Here is an 18,666-nt window from a genome sequence, read left to right as displayed (position 1 = left end):
CAAAAAAAAGAAGTTCATATCTTTAATATTCTATAATAATAAAAAAAAAAAAGGATAGGGAGTTAATCGAAAGTTAGGTACAAGTTCAAGAGGTAAATCACTAGTATACCCTCACAATTATGTCTGATACATCACATCGTGCCACTGCTTCAAATGAATTTAAGTGAGTGAGGCAGTGGGAATTAATTAAGCGCTATATTGGTGGGTGGAGTATTACTTCTGGGTACCACTCATCATTCGTCTGTACAGGGGAACAATTCCCTTCCCTCTATAAAATGGTGAAGCCAGTTGCTATTGTTACCATAAGAGCCAGCTCCGACTTTCTTTAATTTCTTGCTTCATATCCACTAGCTACATCTGTTGCCAAGTTAATTTCAGTCCTAATGGGGTTTCATCTCCCACTCATCTTTGCTCTTCTCAGTGTAAGCTCTGCAATTTGATTAATTTTTCCATTATCTCTCACTGTACTCTATATAAACGAAAGTTTTGTGTTCCTATAATTCTCTCCGATTTTATTTAGTACTTAAGTGTCGTCCACTAATTAATTACACTTTGTGAGATTTGATTTTAATTAGAGTTCGAATTAATGTTGCAGCTAGCAGCGGTGGCACTGGCAAACCATGCTGCTCAACCAGCACCTCAACTTTACTGGAACTCCATCCTGCCAAACACACAGATGCCAAGAGCTATCAGTGAACTTCTGCATCCTGGTTTGTGTTAAGCACTTTAGAACCTTAGATATCTCTTCATAACATGTAAGAACGTACATGAGTAATTATAGTATGGTACTAGAGTACGTACGGCAACATATTCACAAATGTGTCACTCACTCTTCAATCGGCTGATTACTTATTTTCCATTATGACGTTGATATATAATTTGCAGACTCCACAAATGAAAAAAAGAGCACAAATATCATGAATGCTGTTGGGAATGAAAAGCCAACTGACCACAAGGGCAAACCTGAAAATATCCCATTGGCACTTATATTTTATAACAGGGCATATGATCATCCCACTGACAATCAACTCCATTATAAAAACGTAGCTATTTTCTTCTTGGAGAAGGACATGCGTCCGGGCGCAACAATGAACGTCCAATTCCCTAGAAATTCAAACACGGCTACTTTCCTGCCACGCAAAAGTGCTCAATCGATCCCCTTCTCCTCTAACAAACTATCAGAAATTTTCAACCATTTTTCAGTGAAGCCAACATCTGTGGAAGCCAAAACAATTAAGCAAACAATCGAAGAGTGTGAAGCTCCAGGCATCAAGGGAGAGGAAAAATATTGCGCCACATCTTTAGAATCAATGGTTGATTTTAGCACTTCGAAGCTTAGAACAAGAAACGTTCAAGCAATCTCGACGGAGGTATTGGAAAAAGGAGCCACCATGTCCATGCACAAGTATACAACAATGCCGGGACTGAAGAAGCTGGCAGGTGACAAAGTCGTTGTGTGTCATAAGCAGAACTATCCCTATGCTGTGTTTTACTGCCATGTAATAAAATCAACAGCAGCTTATGTTCTCTCCCTGAAAGGCGATGATGGGGTGAAGGTTAAAGCAGTAGCCATCTGCCATCTAGACACATCAGAATGGAACCCAAAGCATTTGGCCTTCCAAATCCTCAAAGTAAAGCCCGGAAAAATTCCCATCTGCCATTTCCTTCCCACTGATCATATTGTCTGGGTTCCGAACCACAAATCTGCATGATCATCACTTAGCACTGTACGTATAATAAGCTTGTACCCCTGTGTAATTATCTCCTTACTTATTTCTGCCTCTTCATGTGGTGTAAGATATATGGTGAGATGAAGTTTTTGGGATTAATGGTCGGGTTGCCTAAAAAACGCAGATTACAGAAACTGCTTGAAATTAACCTGATCATGTTTTCTCTTGTAACTGTGTGAAGAGATATTAATCTATATATATATATATATATATAAAGCAAAAGGCAGAGAATGGTGAAACATTCAAAATACCATAAAATACCCTTGGTTAATTCAAATATTAAGAATTGAAATTATTAATTAAATGAGGATAATATGGTAAATTCACATTTTTTCTATATTAAAAAAATAAAAATAAAAACAAAATAAGATAATAGGTCCTACTTTTATGGAACATAACTACCCATATTTTATATTCTTAATTCTAAAAATAAAATAAAAAATAAAAAATAAAACCAATTGGCACATGCGTGAGCATGTGTCAAGGGGCTAGTATATATATATATATATATATATATTTCTTATTAATGTTGTAACAAAGAGCTTTAGCTCTAGTGATTAAGAGCAATTACCCATGCACTTGAGATATTCTGTGCTTAAATCCCCTCTTCCCCAATATTTCTTGTATAAAAATAATAAAGACATTAATATTGTATTCTATAAAGTGTTGGAAATGTTTTATACCCCTTTCTTGCAAATTACAGTTTGACACATGTACAAAAATAATAGGTAAGTGTTGGACGACATCAAGAGTACTTACATATAGGTAAGTTTAGAATATTTTTGTATTTAGCTTTAATTATTGAAAATCAACGTACATTTAGTTTTGAATTTTTCTGTATTTGTCCATATTCAATGTACATTCTCTTATTTTTCTCTTTACTATGCACATAGTGGAAAAGTGGGTCACAATTAGGGGTGGGTTCGGTTTGGGTTGGCTTGGTTTTAGGCTCAACCCTAGTACCGAACCGTAGGCCTTGGTTTTGGCTATTTTGGAAACCAAAACCAAATCATAATTGATGAAAACCGACCACTTCGGTTAACCGGACTTGGTGGGTTGGTTTGGTTTGGTTTGGGTTTTTTGGCTTTCTTAGAGAGAGAGAGAGAGAGAGAGAGAGAGAGAGAGAGAATAAGAAATAAAAGTGATGGAGAGAGGGAGAGATGGAAGAAGAAAAAGAGGAGAAAAAGAAGAGAGAGAGAGAAGAAGAAGAAGAAAAAAAAAGTGAGAGGGGGAGAGGGAGTGAAGACGGACGTAAGAAGGAGAAAAAAAGAAGAGAGAGAGGGACTGATGGAGACAAGACAAACAGAAAGATGGAGAGAGAAGAAAAAGAAAAGATTGAAACTATGTATTATATATAACATTTTTTTTAAATACTATCAGTTGGGTTTGGTTAAACCGTGATTTTGAATATTACAAACCGTACACTGAACCATATATTTTGATTTGGTTTGGGTTCAAACCGATGACCAAAAAAAAGTTGAAAAAAAAAAACCAAACCACCAATGGTTTGGGCAGTTTGACCAAGTTACCGATTTGAATGCCATGCCCTCGTCACGATAGTGAAAAAATGGGTTACAAAAGCTCCTAAAAATGTCAGCCACCAGAAACGGCCACTTTTATCTTTGAGGTCATGCTCAGAGATTCTTTTCCAACACTACAAAAGGAAAAACGACCGAATATTAGGAAAACCATGGATGCTAAGGAACATTATATACACTACTACGTTTTACTGTTTGCGCGACGAACGAGAATTAGTCGCGCAAAATGCACTCTGCGACGGAAAAATTATTCGTTGCAAACCACCGAAAACGGCTCGACCAAAATTTTCGTCGCGCAAGCGGTCTTAGCACGACAAGAAACTTATTAAATCGCGCAAAGTGAGGTAGAAGAACGCGGGTTTTATTTTTGCGCCAAACACTTGCGCAACGACAAAAATCGTAGCGAAAGAAAACCTAGCGCGACGGTTGAAAGTTTCATCTCGTAAAGGTGGACAGAAAACAGTGGGTTTTGTTATTTGGCGGTAAAAACTTGTGCGACAACAATTGTCGTCGCAAAAGACAACTTAGCACGACGACATGATTTATCATCGCGTAAGAAAAACATGGGATATTTTTTTTGGCTCCAAAATACTTGCGTGAGATTTTTTTTTGGCGCCAAAGCCTTGCACGATGGAAACATAGCTCGTCGCGTTAAGTTTGATGTCGGCACATTCTTGTGCAACAGAAGTTCATTTTCTCGCGACGGTAGCTTGCTTTTGCGCGACGACATTTAGAATTTGCGCAAGCGAAAGTTTGTGCGACCAATCGGAACTTGAGTCGCACAAAAGTGTGATGTCCACATGTGGTTGTGCGACGCGTTATTTTGTGCGCGAAATGGACAACTTTTGTGACCAAAAGTGGTTTTGCATGACGGAAATTTTTTCGCATAGCGGTAGTTTGCGCAATGAAAATATGTGTTAAATCACGCATAAAGTCCTTCTTCTTCATATCTGGATTCGCCATTGTAGAGGCGAATGCAAAAAAAAAAAGTGTTCGCCTCTCTCTACCGCTTCCTCTGCTAGGAATTCAGTACGTTCATTGGGTAAGTATTTTTTGTCGTTAGTTTAAAAGTATTAATGTAAATTCGTACTAACGCTATTAATTTCGTTCTCGTTAGGGATATTTGTAATTAGCGATTAGTGGAGAACGATTGAGAATGTATTTTATTCATTTTATATATTAAAAATGTTAAGTTAATTACGTTATGTTAAACTTAGTTTGTTATGTTTATATTTTTTTTGTGAAATTATATTTATATTATATTGTTAAATTGTGCGTGACGTAGCACAACGTGTTGTGATGTACGAAGTTAATTGAAATTAACCGTACTTTTTAGTAACACTTAGTTTCCCGTTCGAGATTAGTTGGATTTCGTGCATGGATGCGTAAAGCATGAGTGTGGTCCAATTAATTCTTGAATTGTCCCATTATTTGGACAGTTTGGGAATGCATAGTTATGTCATGTAATGTGCGGCTACAGGATTAGGTTTCGATTGTGGAGATTTCGGTGTTATCTCATGTACGTTCTTGGGTGGTACGTAGGTATTTATATCTATGGTACACCTCAAGAACTGTATTGAGATGCTGCCGAGATTCATCCAAGTGACATGACTACGCATTCCCGAATTGGATAGGGCCCTTACCGGAATTATGTTGTGATTGTGTGTTGTGATTGTGGTTCTAGGAATTATGAGCAGAAGGTGGATCTGAGAACTGAATAGATCATAAGCGAATACTTGGATGCAATCTTGGATTTTATTGAGTTTGCACGTACACTCAACCCAAGGTGCAACTAGAATCCGTTGTCTTTGTAGGAGGTGTAACAACACGTTGTGGGAGACAATTGAAAATGTTGGATTTCATTTAGTAAGGAATGAAATAATTGAGACATATAGCATTTGGAACCATCACGGGGAACAATTAGACCATGCTTCGTCTTCAAATGCCACAAGAGTAGACAATGTTGAACCTATTGTGGATCCTAATGATCAAGTCATGGATATTATACACGATGCTTTTCCATTTCCATCAAGCAACATCAATCAGGAAGGGGAAGATGACGTGCCTACACCAATGGACAGTGTAGAGTTCGAACAATATGAAAAACTGTTAAAAAAATGCCAACCAAGAGTTATACACAGGGTGCGAGAGCTTTTTCGTTCTCACGGCCATTGTGGAGCTAATGCACGGAAAAATAAAGTATCATATGTCGAACTTGTGTTTAGATTATTTTTTGCGGGTTTTCAAGAGAATGCTTCCGACGGACAATTATTTGCCGAAAGACCATAAACACGCGCAAAAGGTGTTGAATGGTCTTGGATTGGGTTATGAAAAAAATTCACGCTTGCAAAAACAATTGCATGTTATTCTACAAAGAGCATGAAACGTTGGATACATGCCCTATATGCAATGAGTCGAGGTTCAAAATGACATATTAGAATAGAACGACTAAGATCCCACAAAAAGTCATACATTATCTGCTCCTGAAACCTAGGTTGTAGCGATTGTATATGTTGATGCATACTGCCACAGACATGAGATGACATAAGGAAAAACGGGTAGACGACAATGTGATGCGGTATCCTGCAGATGGGGAGGCATGGAAAGAGTTCAATCGAACGTTCCCTGAGTTGGCTGCTGATCCCCAAAATGTTAGATTGAGGCTTGCCACTGACGGATTCAATCCGTATGGGGTTCTAAACCAACACCACAGCACTTGGCCGATTTTCATATCCCATATAATTTGCCGCCTTGGAAATGCATGAAAAAAAATACATGATGATGATTGTTTTGATAACTGAGGATCCAAGCAGGTCAATCGATGTTAACTTAAGGCCGTTGGTTGATGAGCTAAAGAATTTAGGGACAAACGGTGTGCATACGTACGATAATTCAACTGAGAAGATGTTCACTTTGCGAGCAGCAGTTGTGTGGACTGTGAATGATTTTCCCGCATATGCAATGGTTTCTGAATGGAGCACAAAGGGTTATATGGCATTTCCTGTATGCAAGGAAGATGTAACTTCTGTTGGCACGCTGGAAAGTTTTGTTACCTTGGTCATCGGAGATGGTTGGCATGGGACCACGAGTGGAGGGAAAAAGATAAAGAGTTCGATGAGAACATAGAGCGTCGCCTCATACCTAGAGAATGGTCCAGTGATGAGATATTGGAACAGCTTAACCGTTTGGATTTTGATCCGTTCGGGAAAACAGTTAGTCGGACCAAACCTTCTACACATATGAACTGCACGCACAAGCCTATTTTTTTTGAGCTTCCATCTTGGTCAAAACTAAAATTGAGGCACAATCTAGACGTGATGCATGTTGAGAAAAATGCATTTGACACATTGATGGGCACGATTCTAGATATCGAGGGCAAGACAAAGGACACGATCAAAGCTCGTCTTGATTTGGAAAGAATGGGCATACGAAGGGGTTTATGGATGAATAGGGACAATGATAAAGCTAGAAGGGATCTTGCATTTTTTTCTATGAAACTGAATGACAAAAAAGAGTTTCTAAAGTTAGTTTCGTAAATGTAAAGTTTTTCGATGGGTATGCTTCTAATATCGCACGTTGCGTGAATGGGTATTCGACACCTCTTGCCGGAAGATGTAGTGAAGCCAATTATGTTGTTGTCCAGATTTTTTTCCCAACTGACTGCAAAAACGTTGTGAAAGATAGACATTAATCAGTTGCGCCATGACATTGTCCAAGTTCTATGCAAGTTTGAGATGATATTCCCTCTAGCTTTCTTCACAAGTATGATCCACGTGATGGTACACTTGTCAGAAGAGAAATTGCTTGCTGGTCCTGTCAACTATCGCTGGATGTCTCCAATAGAAATGTATATAATCCTTGTCATTTGTGTATGCATCATTATCACACGCTTGCTAATTTGTATCATATCGTTTTATTTTCGCAGGCTTCTTGGAGAGCTGAAAAAAAGTGTATGCAATAGGGCGAAGCCCGAAGGATCAATTATAAAGGCTTGGGTTCAATATGAGTCGCTTACTTTATGTGGAATGTATTTAAAAGATGTGGAGATGACTTTTAATCGTCCTTAGCGCAATAATGACGGAGGTCTGCGAAATGAAAAACTTTATGTTTTTGCCCAAAGTGCACGACCCTTTGGAGATCCTAGACGAGGAGACTCGTTTTCCAGAAATGACATGGATGTAGCGCATTGGTTCATATTGAAAAATTGTGATGAGATCATGGCATACTTAGATGAGCATGAAGAGATGATGAAGCAAGAACATCCATCACATTTGTATGCTAAGAAACACCGTGAATTGTTTCCATAATGGTTTTTGGATTCTGTAAGTTATAAGTGTTTTGTATTTGACAAATATATATTGTTGTATTTAATTTTGTCAAACTAACATGTGAATGGTTTTGTATAATATTAGGTGACTAAGTTGAAATCATCGAATTCTCCCACTTATAGTAATGAGTTATATAACTTGGCGTTCGGCTCTATTCGCGTTGAATTGTTCTCAGGTTGCCATGTTAACGGCATCAAGTATTTGAGGACTGCACGAGATGACAAGTTGTGTACGCAAACAGCGGTATCCATGTCCTAGGTGGAGGCGAAAGTCCGGACATTGATTTATATGGCAAACTCATAACTGTCGTGCAATTGCTTTACAAAGACCGATACCAAGTGATCATGTTTAAGTGTCGATGGTTTAATACCAACCCAAATAGGCCGAGAAGTGTTAAAATCGATCATTGCTTACTATTTGTGAACATTAACAGAACTTGGTATGATGACGACCCTTACATTTTGGCAAACATGGCAACACAGATTGTGTATCTAGATGACCCTAAAGTCGGGAGCGGTTAGAAAATTGTTCAAAAGATGGATCATAGGAACGTGTATGCTATACCAGAACTAAACCCAACTGACAACGACATCGACAACGACAACGTGGCTGACCAACGTTTAGAATCTTCAATGGAAAATGCTGCGGAAACACTTCGAGATACAAATGTTATACAAGAACTGTTTCAGATACAAAGGGTGTCTTCAATCGAAATACTGATTTAGTCAATTACAATTGACCTCGATGATCTTCCGCGATACAATATTGTAGTGGGCCTGAACAACGACGATGATGTAGTTATAGATGAGGAGGATTGAGAGACCGAAAATGATGGTAGCGATAATAACAAAAGTTATTATAGTTCAGATGATGAATAATGAATTATTTTGTAATTTTATTATGTTAGTGTACAGATTTTCGCAAATATGCTTGTTTTAATATATGTACTTGTTATATCCAAACCTAATATATGTGGAGAAATGAAATATTGTTAAATAAATTGAGCTATACAAGAAAATGAAAAATGAAAAAAAATTTAGTTATAAAACATTGGTAAATAAATATATCTAAACCCTTTTGATACAATTTTTGAAAATTATTCTTACAAAATATTTTAAAAAAATAAAAATGAGACACAATTTGACCTAAATATGTAAAAGGCACTAAATACTTGCGCGACGAACGAGCCTCGTTGCGCGTAGTTTACGCTACGAAGAAGTTACTCGTCGCAACAGTTGCAATTACGTGCGACCAAACATATGTCTCATTGCGTAAAGTAACAATTTCGCGCGACAACCTATACTTTCTTCGCGTAAAGCTATTTTGCATGACGATTTAGGTACTCGTCGCGCCAATATATTTATTTTAATTTAATATAATATATACATATATATATATATTTGAAATTGACGATCGAATTAGTTAATTGTATTCATATAGGGTCAAGGAGTGTGTAGTTGTAAAAAATCATCAAAATCGGAGTTAAAATAACTGTTAAATCGTAACTTTTCATTTATAACCGTCGAAAAGTTTTATCTCGTTACTTGATCTCTGAATGTTTGTTTTTTCCAATTTTTGGCGTATACGATCTCGAAGTATAAACAAACAAGTTTGACGGTTGGATTATTGAAACTAGTTTCGTAGAATACGTATGCCATCAAAACAATATATTCACCAACAATTAAGAGTTTATTTATAATTTCGTTAAATATAACATAAGATTATGTGATATCCACTAGTGTAAATATCTTATATTGAAGATCAAATTCAGTCATTGTATTCATATAGGGTCATGAAGTGTAGCTGTAAAAAATCATCAAAATCGGAGTTAAAATAACCGTTAAATCGTGACTTTTTATTTATAACCGTCGAAAAGTTTTATCTCGTTACTTGATCTCTGAATGTTTAATTTTTTTCGATTTTTGGCGTATATGATCTCGAAGTATAAACAAACAAGTTTGATGGTTGGATCATTGAAACTAGTTTTGGGTTTAGGGTTTGCACGACGAATAAGAGGTTCATGCGTCGGGCAATATCATTCAGACCTTTTCACTTTCTATCTCTCCCCCCTAAACCCTAAATCCCAAATTTTGGCGGACTCACAACCTTGCGCGACGGTTTAGTTTCTTCGTCGCGCAATGTAATGAAAATTTGGGCGGAAAACTTACCTTGGGCGATGCCATTATTTCATTTTTGTCGCGCAAGGTGTATTTAAAATATCTTGCGCGACGCTTTGTTTCGTTAAATCGCGCAAGATCGAATAAATTTTCAGAAATAACGCAACTGCCTCATTCTTCCTCGTTTCATATTTTGCCCTAAACTTCCTCTCTTTCTCTCTTCGCCATCAGCTGCCTCACCTCAACCCACTTCTCGGCCGAAAAGGACCGAGCCGCCACCACCTTCAAAGCCCGGACCTTCCCGCCGCACCTCCGCGAAATTGGCCCGATTTGCAGATTCTTCTCATACTGGTCTCTCTCCTCCGGCCACCAATTTCGACACCTGAGGTATGTTGTCTAGACAATTTTTCGTGCTCTAGCTGATTGTTGGGTAGGATTTGATTAACTGTTAGTTTTGGTACCTCGAATTTAAACCCTAAGTTTGGCCGATTTTTGAATTTAACTTGTGGACACTTCCGGGCATTTTTCGGGGTAGGTCCAAGAACAAAAGTTGCTCCAATTCATGTTTTGAACTTAAGGTTGGAGTCTTGGCCCTAAATTTTTAGAATTCTTTGGCGACATGTTATCTCTTTGGACACCCACGCGATCCGGAGTGTGGGTTCTTATGTGATGGGCATTGGGTCCCAGTGCAATCCTAGTTGTCTCGAGCGCGTAGATGTGCTTGGATTTGAATTTGGTTACCATTTGAGTCTCGAACGGATTTCGCCTATTATGTGATTTCCGGGTTTGATATGTTCGAAGTGTTTGATCAAATTCAAACTCACGTATGTTGTACCTTGTATTTATAGTATCGTGGATCGGAATCCCGGATACTCCGAAATCGTAAACCCTAGGTCAAGCTATGCTTAGAATTATATCTTGCTAAATTGGATAGATTTTTATTTGTATTAATGAAATTGTGCAGATGTCAAACCTAATTAGAAGTCGTAAGGCGGTGACGAATGCACAGAGTTAGCCTCCCCCGGCCCGCCAACACCACCAACACCACGTCGACAGACGCTCTATTGCGTCGAGGTCACAACCAGGTATAGATTTCCTTCAACTGTTGTTGTATTATTATTATTATTATGATTATGATTATTTAATTTTATAGTTTTATTTGTTATTTATTTAACGTTAATTTCATCTTTCTTTGCAGCCAAGAAGAACACCCGGGGGACGTGTCGGTAGTTGAAGACTGCGAAGGTCACCCGGTGACCAACGATCGTATCAACATTGGATACGACGAGCAGCATCGACGGCGGAGTTGCATAGCTCATTGGCCCATGACATTGGTCACGTCGTTCAGACCCATTGCCCGATGCAATGGAAGTCTTGGAAGGTAATGCCTGACGAGATCAACACGAAGATGCACGGCCAGTTGTCAGTATGTATCCTTCCTTTTAATTCTTTTTCCTTCAAATTTTATATATTTATATTACCTGTTGAGAGGTACAAGCAGTGGAAGAGCGAGTTGCACCACCATTTTGAGGCCCGAAGGAGCTTGAGGGCCGGGAGGATAGTTGGGCGTGGCTCTGCCCTCATTTTCAGGCGCCCGATTATGTGGTATTTTTTAATATTAATTTCAAAATTATTACATGTTTCTTACTAATGTGTATTTCATTTTTTATATTTCATTTCAATTTCAACTAATATGTTTATTTTTTGTATAACATAATAAAGCCAAAGTCAATAAGGGCAATAAGAACAAGAAGACTCTTCTCCACCATTCAGGTTCCATGCCCTTCTCATATAGGATGCATGCACGGCGGTGGGTAATAATAAAATAGTTTATATAAATTTTTTTAATATGTCATTAATATTAATTTATTTTTTTCGTGCTAACATTTTTCTTCTCTTGTTCAATTCAGGGGGGTTCAAATTGACAAGACCCCAATTTCCCTGAACCCGAGGCGGATCCGTCTTGGTGCCGACATCCTGCGATCTTTGGGCCCATTTACTAAAAACCCAAGATCTCCTACCAAAATTTTGGCAGAGTTTCCCTGTAAAATGCTCAACCCAACAATATTCAACCTGCATAATTTACATCATAGATATATTCCAACTGCCAGCATGCTTTTAATATACAACAATCCAACATAAAATGGCCTCCGGCCACAAGTAACAACCTAACATGGGCGATAACAGAGCATCTACAGAATTTGTTCACAACAAACGGTTGAGTAGAAAGAATTTACACAAACCCTAACAACTGTGAAAAGTTTGGAGCTCGCGACCTGCTCAACGCTTCTAAAAGGAACTCTGCACTGGGCGCAAAACAGAAAGATGTGAGTGGACAAAAATAAAGTTTGGACTTTAAATCAACATAATAACCCCACCATGTAAAATAATGCTCTATCATGCAGTTTCACAATTCAGAAAAACCAAAAACTCAAAACACATTAACCCAAAGTCCAAAACATCTCCACCTCTCAACTCCACAACTCATTTCCCCAAGGATATGCAACTCTCATCAACCCGTAAGTCCCCATATATAAAGATATACATATATACATAGCTAGGACTTTAATAATATATACTTCTCTCCATAGCTCACACGCCGGTACGCAGGATTTCGAACACTAACCCGCGTCCAGGGATGAGTAGTCCAACCGGGGGACGGAACTCCATAGCTCACACGCCGCGCACCGCCAAGCGACACGTGTAGCTCACAAATCTCATAACAAGTCCTACGCGCGCAGACAGTATCACCACCCCACCGGCACGCCAACGACGTGTGTGATGATACTCAAGCAATATACCTACTCTTCCCATACGTCGGCACGCCAAGCGACACGTATGGAAAGTGTCTCACACACCGCACGCCAGCGACATGTGTGAGACCCGCAATCTCATGGCCTTCCCACCCCACCGGCACTGCCAACGACGTGTGTGGGAAGCCTAGTAACTAGGGAATGGTACTCACCTACCATAGTCATACATCTCATAACCATCCCTCAAACTCACCTTTTTCCACAATCTCACCACAACAACCTCTCATACTCTATACATAGGCAATATAGATAGTCATCCCAAAATCCATATCAACATATTCATCATACTCAAATATATATATCCGTACTCAAAATATATTGCCAATATGTATAAGAATACTCAAATCCATCAACCAAATGTTTATTAAATCAAAATCACCATTAAAAATATATGCACAAAACTTTCATCAATAAAACCATGCATATGCTTAAAACAAAGTCCACTCACAAATAATCCCAAGCTGCCCGGCCCCGAGAAGGTCTACTTTCATTGGTCAACCAAGTACCTATTTCGAGATACAAATCCTTGATTAATATCACGTACTTCCAAAACGGAAATTCACAAAAGGAAATACTTAAATCCCCAAGTTCCCGGTGCGCGTCGTCCAAGGAATATCCTAAGGTCCGATTCTGAGGTTTGGAAATCGCTTCCCGATCGCACGGTAATCGCGATTTCCCTAAACTTAAAATTATTGAATCGGAACATCCGGGCCTCCGATTCATGATCCGCAAATTCCTATAGGTTTCTAAGAGTACCTAAATCAACATACTTCAGTTTGGAAACGATCCAACGGTTAGAACTTATCGAACCCGGATAACGCACAATATGCGAAATCCGTTCGATAGTCAAACGATATCCAAATTGACATCCGCAAAATCCTACGCACTCGTGACAACCTAAGGATCTCATCAAGATGAAAAACAACTTCACCAACCTTGCCCACGCGCCGCCACACGCGCCGGCAGCGCGCGGGTGTGTAGAGAAATTTCCGGCGACGGAAAATCTCCAAATTACGAACCACCCTTCCTATCCTAGATACTACTCGATGAATGGAGCAACTTTTTCAACTACGGCAACGTCCAATTCGGACGGCAAGTGGCCGGAATTTCAGATTGAAAACCGGCCAAAACCTAGGTTTCAAATTCATGAATTTAAACTGCAAATCAATCAATTCCTATGCAACAGCCAGCTAGAACACAGAAAATGGATGAGAAACCTCACCTTACCCGTCGGAAATGGTGGTGGAGGAGAGAGATCGAGCGGCTGGAAGTTACATCACGTCCGGCGGCTTTTCTGCGTTTTCGGCGAATCCGCGAGTTCCCGGAGCTATCTTTGGCCGGGAAGAGAGAGGGAGAGGTGGCGGTTCGAACGGAACCGTCCGGTCGGACGGGGTGGTCGAAGGTGGTGGTGTGATGAGTTTTCGATCCGATGAGCAGTGGCCGGGGAGGGGGAAAATCGCAAGGAAGGAGAAGAAGAAGACGCGGGAGAGAGAGAGAAAGTGAGGTGAAAATCGTAAACATCTGATTTTTACTAAACCCTTCAAAATATTTACGGTTCTGCCACCGAGCATATTTTGATCGCCAAAACTTCGTTAAATCTCCGATTCAAGCCTACCGCCTGTCTACGGTTTCGTCTTAGTACCACCTATGCAACCACACCACTCATGGTCCCAAAATCTTCCTGGATACGAAATTGACCAAAATTACCCTTAACCCAAGAGTAAATTAATATTTTCTCTTAATTAAATTAAAATATGAAATAACTGGAGTCGGGGTGTTACACAAATTCTTGGAGATCGACGTCTTTCCCGACGTTCATGTTCGACCTGGGAATGAGTTGACTGAGACCCTTCATGTAAGTATTCTTCAATTTTAATTATTTTCTTACGCATTCAAGTTTCAGGGTTATTATATGAATGTTTTAATTTATATTTTATGTTATGTTAAACATACGACGATGGTGGAGATGAACCAGTTGGTTCTTCAGGAGTTCGCCTCCCAACTTCCTCCCGATACTCCGATCGAGTCTATGGATCCTCCACAGGATGCTGGGTTTCACATCTTGACTGAGACGTTCGATCAGACTATCGGGAAGAAGCCGAGGAGATATTGTCGAGGATAGGGAATGCCCAGCGGAGGGGACCTAGACCTCGGTCATCGTCGCGAGCAAGCAATCAGTGACCGCTTTGACAACAAAGGTGGCCAAGCGAGGATCGGATGTCTATGATTCGAGTCCCTCGTGCGATCCGCATTCCGGTCCGCAATTTGTTGCCTCGACCTCGAGCCCGTCCACCCCGCCGAGCATGGGTCACGGACCTCTGCCCTGTGGACATTGTTCGACTGCGAGCCGCATCGCGAACGACCACGTTGATTTTGGAACATTATTCGATTAGTTTTTTTAATTTTTAATTACATTTTTTTTTTCTCTTCATTACATTTTTTAATGCAATTTTATTTTATTGCAAAAAAAAAAACCAAAAATTATTTTTTTTACAAAAAAAAATAAACGAAAAATTAAATTTAAATAAAATATATTTTAATTTTGTGCGACGAAATGTTTTTCGTCGCGCAAATTCACATTTTACAAAATAAAAAACGTCAAATTACATTTTAAATTACTATATTTTATTCTTGCGCGACGAATACTTTCTAGAGCGCGCAAAAAGAAATGACGATTTCGTCGCTCAACAACAATCGTCGTGCAAAATTTGGAGACACAAAACGCGCGACGAATACAAATCATCGTGCAAATGGTTGAGACACGAATAGCACGACGGATAATATTCATCGCGCAGTGCACTCACAACAAACATGAGTTCGTCGTGCAAAGGTTTGTAAGACGAACGATTGTTTCATCCCTCAACCTTTTGTGCAACAAAGGTTAACCGTCGCTTCGTTTTGTGCGACAAATGCGAAAACTTCGTTGCACAAAGTCTTTATGATCGACCCATTTCAGTTTGGACCAAAAACAGTCGTGATCTTTCTCAATACTCAACTTCTCGCACAGAAGAATCTAAAGAAGAGGAGAAGAGAAATGAATGGAGAAGAATTAGCGGGCCCCCAGTCCCCAAAGCTCCGCCGTCTGCTTTATTTTTTCAAGCGTTGGCTGCAAGTCATGAATTTTCTTTTTCTTTTTTTTTTTGGGTAAAAATGAATTTTCATTTCAATTTTAAGTTTTTGGTTTTTAAGTCTTTTTCTTCTTCTTTTTTAAATGTTTGGCGGATTTTAAATTCAGTTGTTTTCTTTCAGGGCTTCATGATAGGTTCGCAGATTCAGAAAAGGAAAACAAAGAAGCAAATTAAAGGAAAGGCATTCATGACCCCTCTCTGTACCAGCTATTAGTACTTATAAATGATTCTGGATGATGCCAAAAGGATAACCGTATCCTAGCTTTACGGGAAATAGAATCTAAACTATTGCAATGAAATAGAAAGGATGGATAGGTCCTATCACTTCATAGAAGAGGTCCATCCGACGACAATGCAGTGTTTTTATGTGAAAATTTTATCAGGTGAATCTGTCATGACCAGAAATGAAGAGGAAGAAAAAGAAAAAAAATTAAAAGCAAACTGAAAATGCAAAATAAAAAGTACAATATTAATAATATATATCTAGCCTCGAAGTCTTCTGTCCATCCTGTTGAGGGGGACTGTTATCATGACATAGAGGAGCCTATCTTGTACATTGTTTATCAATCGAAAATATGCATATCTCCAAGTCTTGTTAATAATTAAACAACCACAAACTCCCCAAAATCCCACTATAAACCCCAATGCTGCAAAGATATAAAACCATGGAAGTTGATGAAGCCAATTGTGCACGTCTTTGTTGTTCTTGTTATCTGCATCAATGCCCTTATTTGGTTCACACTTTGGAAGTGGCGCACCACAAAGTTTTGGGTTCCCCTCAAACGCAGAAACTTCGAAGCTTTGGAGCTGGGTGCCTGTTGGTATCGATCCTTCAAGGTTATTATGTGAGACATTAAATTCTTTTAAGAAATTAAGGCTCGCCAATGACGATGGGATTATTCCAGACAAGTGATTCATGGAGAGGTTCAAAACCTCTAAATTTTTTAGGTTAGATATTTGGTCTGGAATGACACCGGAGAAGTTGTTGGAGTCAAGACTCAACGTGTAGAGAAGATGCAATTGGCTGATCTCCGTGGGTATATCACCAACAATGTTATTCGTAGAGAAGTCTATCGTTGCTGGAAAAAAATACAATTTTTGTGATAGAAAAGTTTGATTTGCGGTTATGCTGATGCTGCTGCTGTAGACAGGAAATTCAAATTCATAATTGTCTCCTTGAGATGCAATTGGTTCATGAAGCAACCTTGGTAGTCGACAAAGTTGCTGTGGAAATTTACCTGAAATTTGGTTGTGTGACAAGCTTATATAAAATAGTCTAGGAAGAGTCCCCAACCAACTTGGAATCGGCCCTGTGATTTGATTAAAACCCAGAGCCAAGATCTCTATATTCTTGAGCTTTGATAACCAAAAAGGTATTTTACCAGTGAGGTTAGAACGAACCAAACCCAAGAGCCGAAGATTTTGGAATCCATCAAGATCAACCATGTCATCATCAGATGGCATTCCCTCACCCACAAAGGAACCGCTAAGCAAGAGTGCGTGAAGACTTTTGCAACTCATCAATATCTTCATTGCCCCTGTGAGGTTGGTGAATCGGTTGTAACCAAGCGAGAGGAAGGACAAGGATTTCAATGAAACTATCTCAGCTTGTATTTGTCCCTCTAGATTATTTCCAGTCAACCGAATGGCTTTTAGGAACCTACATGAGTAAAGGCTTACTGGAACCGTACTAGTGAAGTTATTGATCCGTAGGTCAAGTTTAGTAAGTTGACTCAGTCTTGAGAAATTAAGCACAGAGATATCTCCTTCCAAGTGGTTGTTTCCCAAACGCAGTTCGACAAGGTTTGTGCAATTCATCAAAGATGGGGGCAACACACCTTCTAAATTGTTGAAATCTAAGGTCACAAACTTCAACCTGGAAAGCTTCCCCAAATTGTGAGGAAGCTTGCCGCCAAAATGATTAGAGGAAAGGTCAAGGATGGCAAGGTTGGTGAGGTTGACAATTTTACCACTAATGGCTCCATGTAGTGAATTGAGAGGTAATGCAATTTCTTCCAGTTTGGTAGCATTATAGATATCTTCTGGAAGTAATCCTGAGAGGTTATTGTGATTGGCACGAAAAACCTGCAGTTCAGAACACTTCCCTAACCCAGGAGCAAGGTCGCCATTAAATAGATTGGAAGAAAAATCCAATAGCCTAAGGAAGGGAGAAGAATGTTGGAGACAAATAGAGGATGGGATATACCCTGTGAAGCTATTGTTGCTGACATTGAAACTAGTTAAGTTGCTTGCTTGTTGGAAGAATGAAGATGGAATTGCACCAAAGAAGTGATTGCTGGACAAATCAATTGTCTGGATATTGCTAGATAGTAGAGAAATTGGTAGCTCTCCAGAAAGATTGTTATAGCTCAAATCGAGGATATCAAGCCGATTCAAAGACAAGAAGAACTGAGTTTCAAGTGAACCATATAGTGAATTGTGGGAAAGGTTCAAGTGAGTGAGATGCGTGAGATTTGCAAGTGAAGAGGGACAGATACCTCCTTTGAGCCCTTCGGAAGGCAAGAGCAAGTGGGTGACCCAACCATCTTGATCACAAGTGATGCCCTTCCAATGACAGCAATCATTGGATGTCCAATTTAAAGGAGGAGAAGAGAGAGTTGAGGCAAAGGACTGAAGGGAGCTGCATTCAGTTTGTTTGCAGTCATGAATATTTGTGGATATAATGTAAGGGAATAAGAGGAAGAGAAGGAAGGCATGAGCCATTAGGTTATAAGCTTGCACTAGCATGTTGCTTTGTGTATGTGCCGTTGCTCACATGTATATTTTTATATATAAGAGCAAACATGCTTCAAAAGGATGCAAACATCACTGCAAATTGAGAAGTCGGCAAACATCACTGCAAATTGAGAAGTCGGCAAACAACAACCACAGAATGCAAATTATTGATATTGAAACCCTTGGGCCACCAGGAGAGGACTTGACCTTGATATATGAGACAAACAGAATCCTTGTTGAATTCAAACTGGAATATGTTTTTCTTTTATTTTTAAG

The 18,666-nt window shown here is 39.3% G+C and overlaps 1 protein-coding gene and 1 pseudogene across 2 annotated transcripts; one reads left to right on the top strand and one right to left on the bottom strand.

The window, feature by feature from the left end:
* LOC103326088 (BURP domain protein RD22-like) lies at positions 1-1,829 on the top strand. Of its 2 annotated transcripts, none has more exons than XM_089048953.1 (3): positions 1-422; positions 596-716; positions 886-1,829. In XM_089048953.1, the coding sequence occupies exons 1-3, from the start codon at positions 384-386 to the stop codon at positions 1,710-1,712; spliced, it is 987 nt and encodes a 328-aa protein (XP_088905079.1). In that variant the 5' UTR covers positions 1-383; the 3' UTR covers positions 1,713-1,829. The 2 variants fall into 2 exon arrangements, with proteins under 2 accessions (XP_088905079.1, XP_008226517.2); XM_008228295.3 differs by having other exon boundaries at positions 20-422; positions 596-710.
* Positions 1,830-15,998: 14,169 nt separating this feature from the next.
* Positions 15,999-18,461, bottom strand: LOC103326152 (receptor-like protein 2 pseudogene; annotated as a pseudogene).
* Positions 18,462-18,666: the final 205 nt, after the last annotated feature.

This window comes from Prunus mume, linkage group LG3, assembly GCF_029339155.1.
Source record: "Prunus mume cultivar Tortuosa linkage group LG3, ASM2933915v1, whole genome shotgun sequence".
Taxonomy (NCBI): Eukaryota; Viridiplantae; Streptophyta; class Magnoliopsida; order Rosales; family Rosaceae; genus Prunus; species Prunus mume.
This window is presented reverse-complemented; position numbering and strand designations above follow the sequence as displayed.

Coding starts and splice junctions, on each gene's coding strand:
- LOC103326088 (XM_089048953.1), top strand. CDS start 384: ATGGGGTTTCATCTCCCACTCATCTTTGCTCTTCTCAGT. Junction 423..595: donor TCATCTTTGCTCTTCTCAGT/GTAAGCTCTGCA, acceptor TTAATGTTGCAG/CTAGCAGCGGTGGCACTGGC. Junction 717..885: donor ACTTCTGCATCCTGGTTTGT/GTTAAGCACTTT, acceptor TATAATTTGCAG/ACTCCACAAATGAAAAAAAG.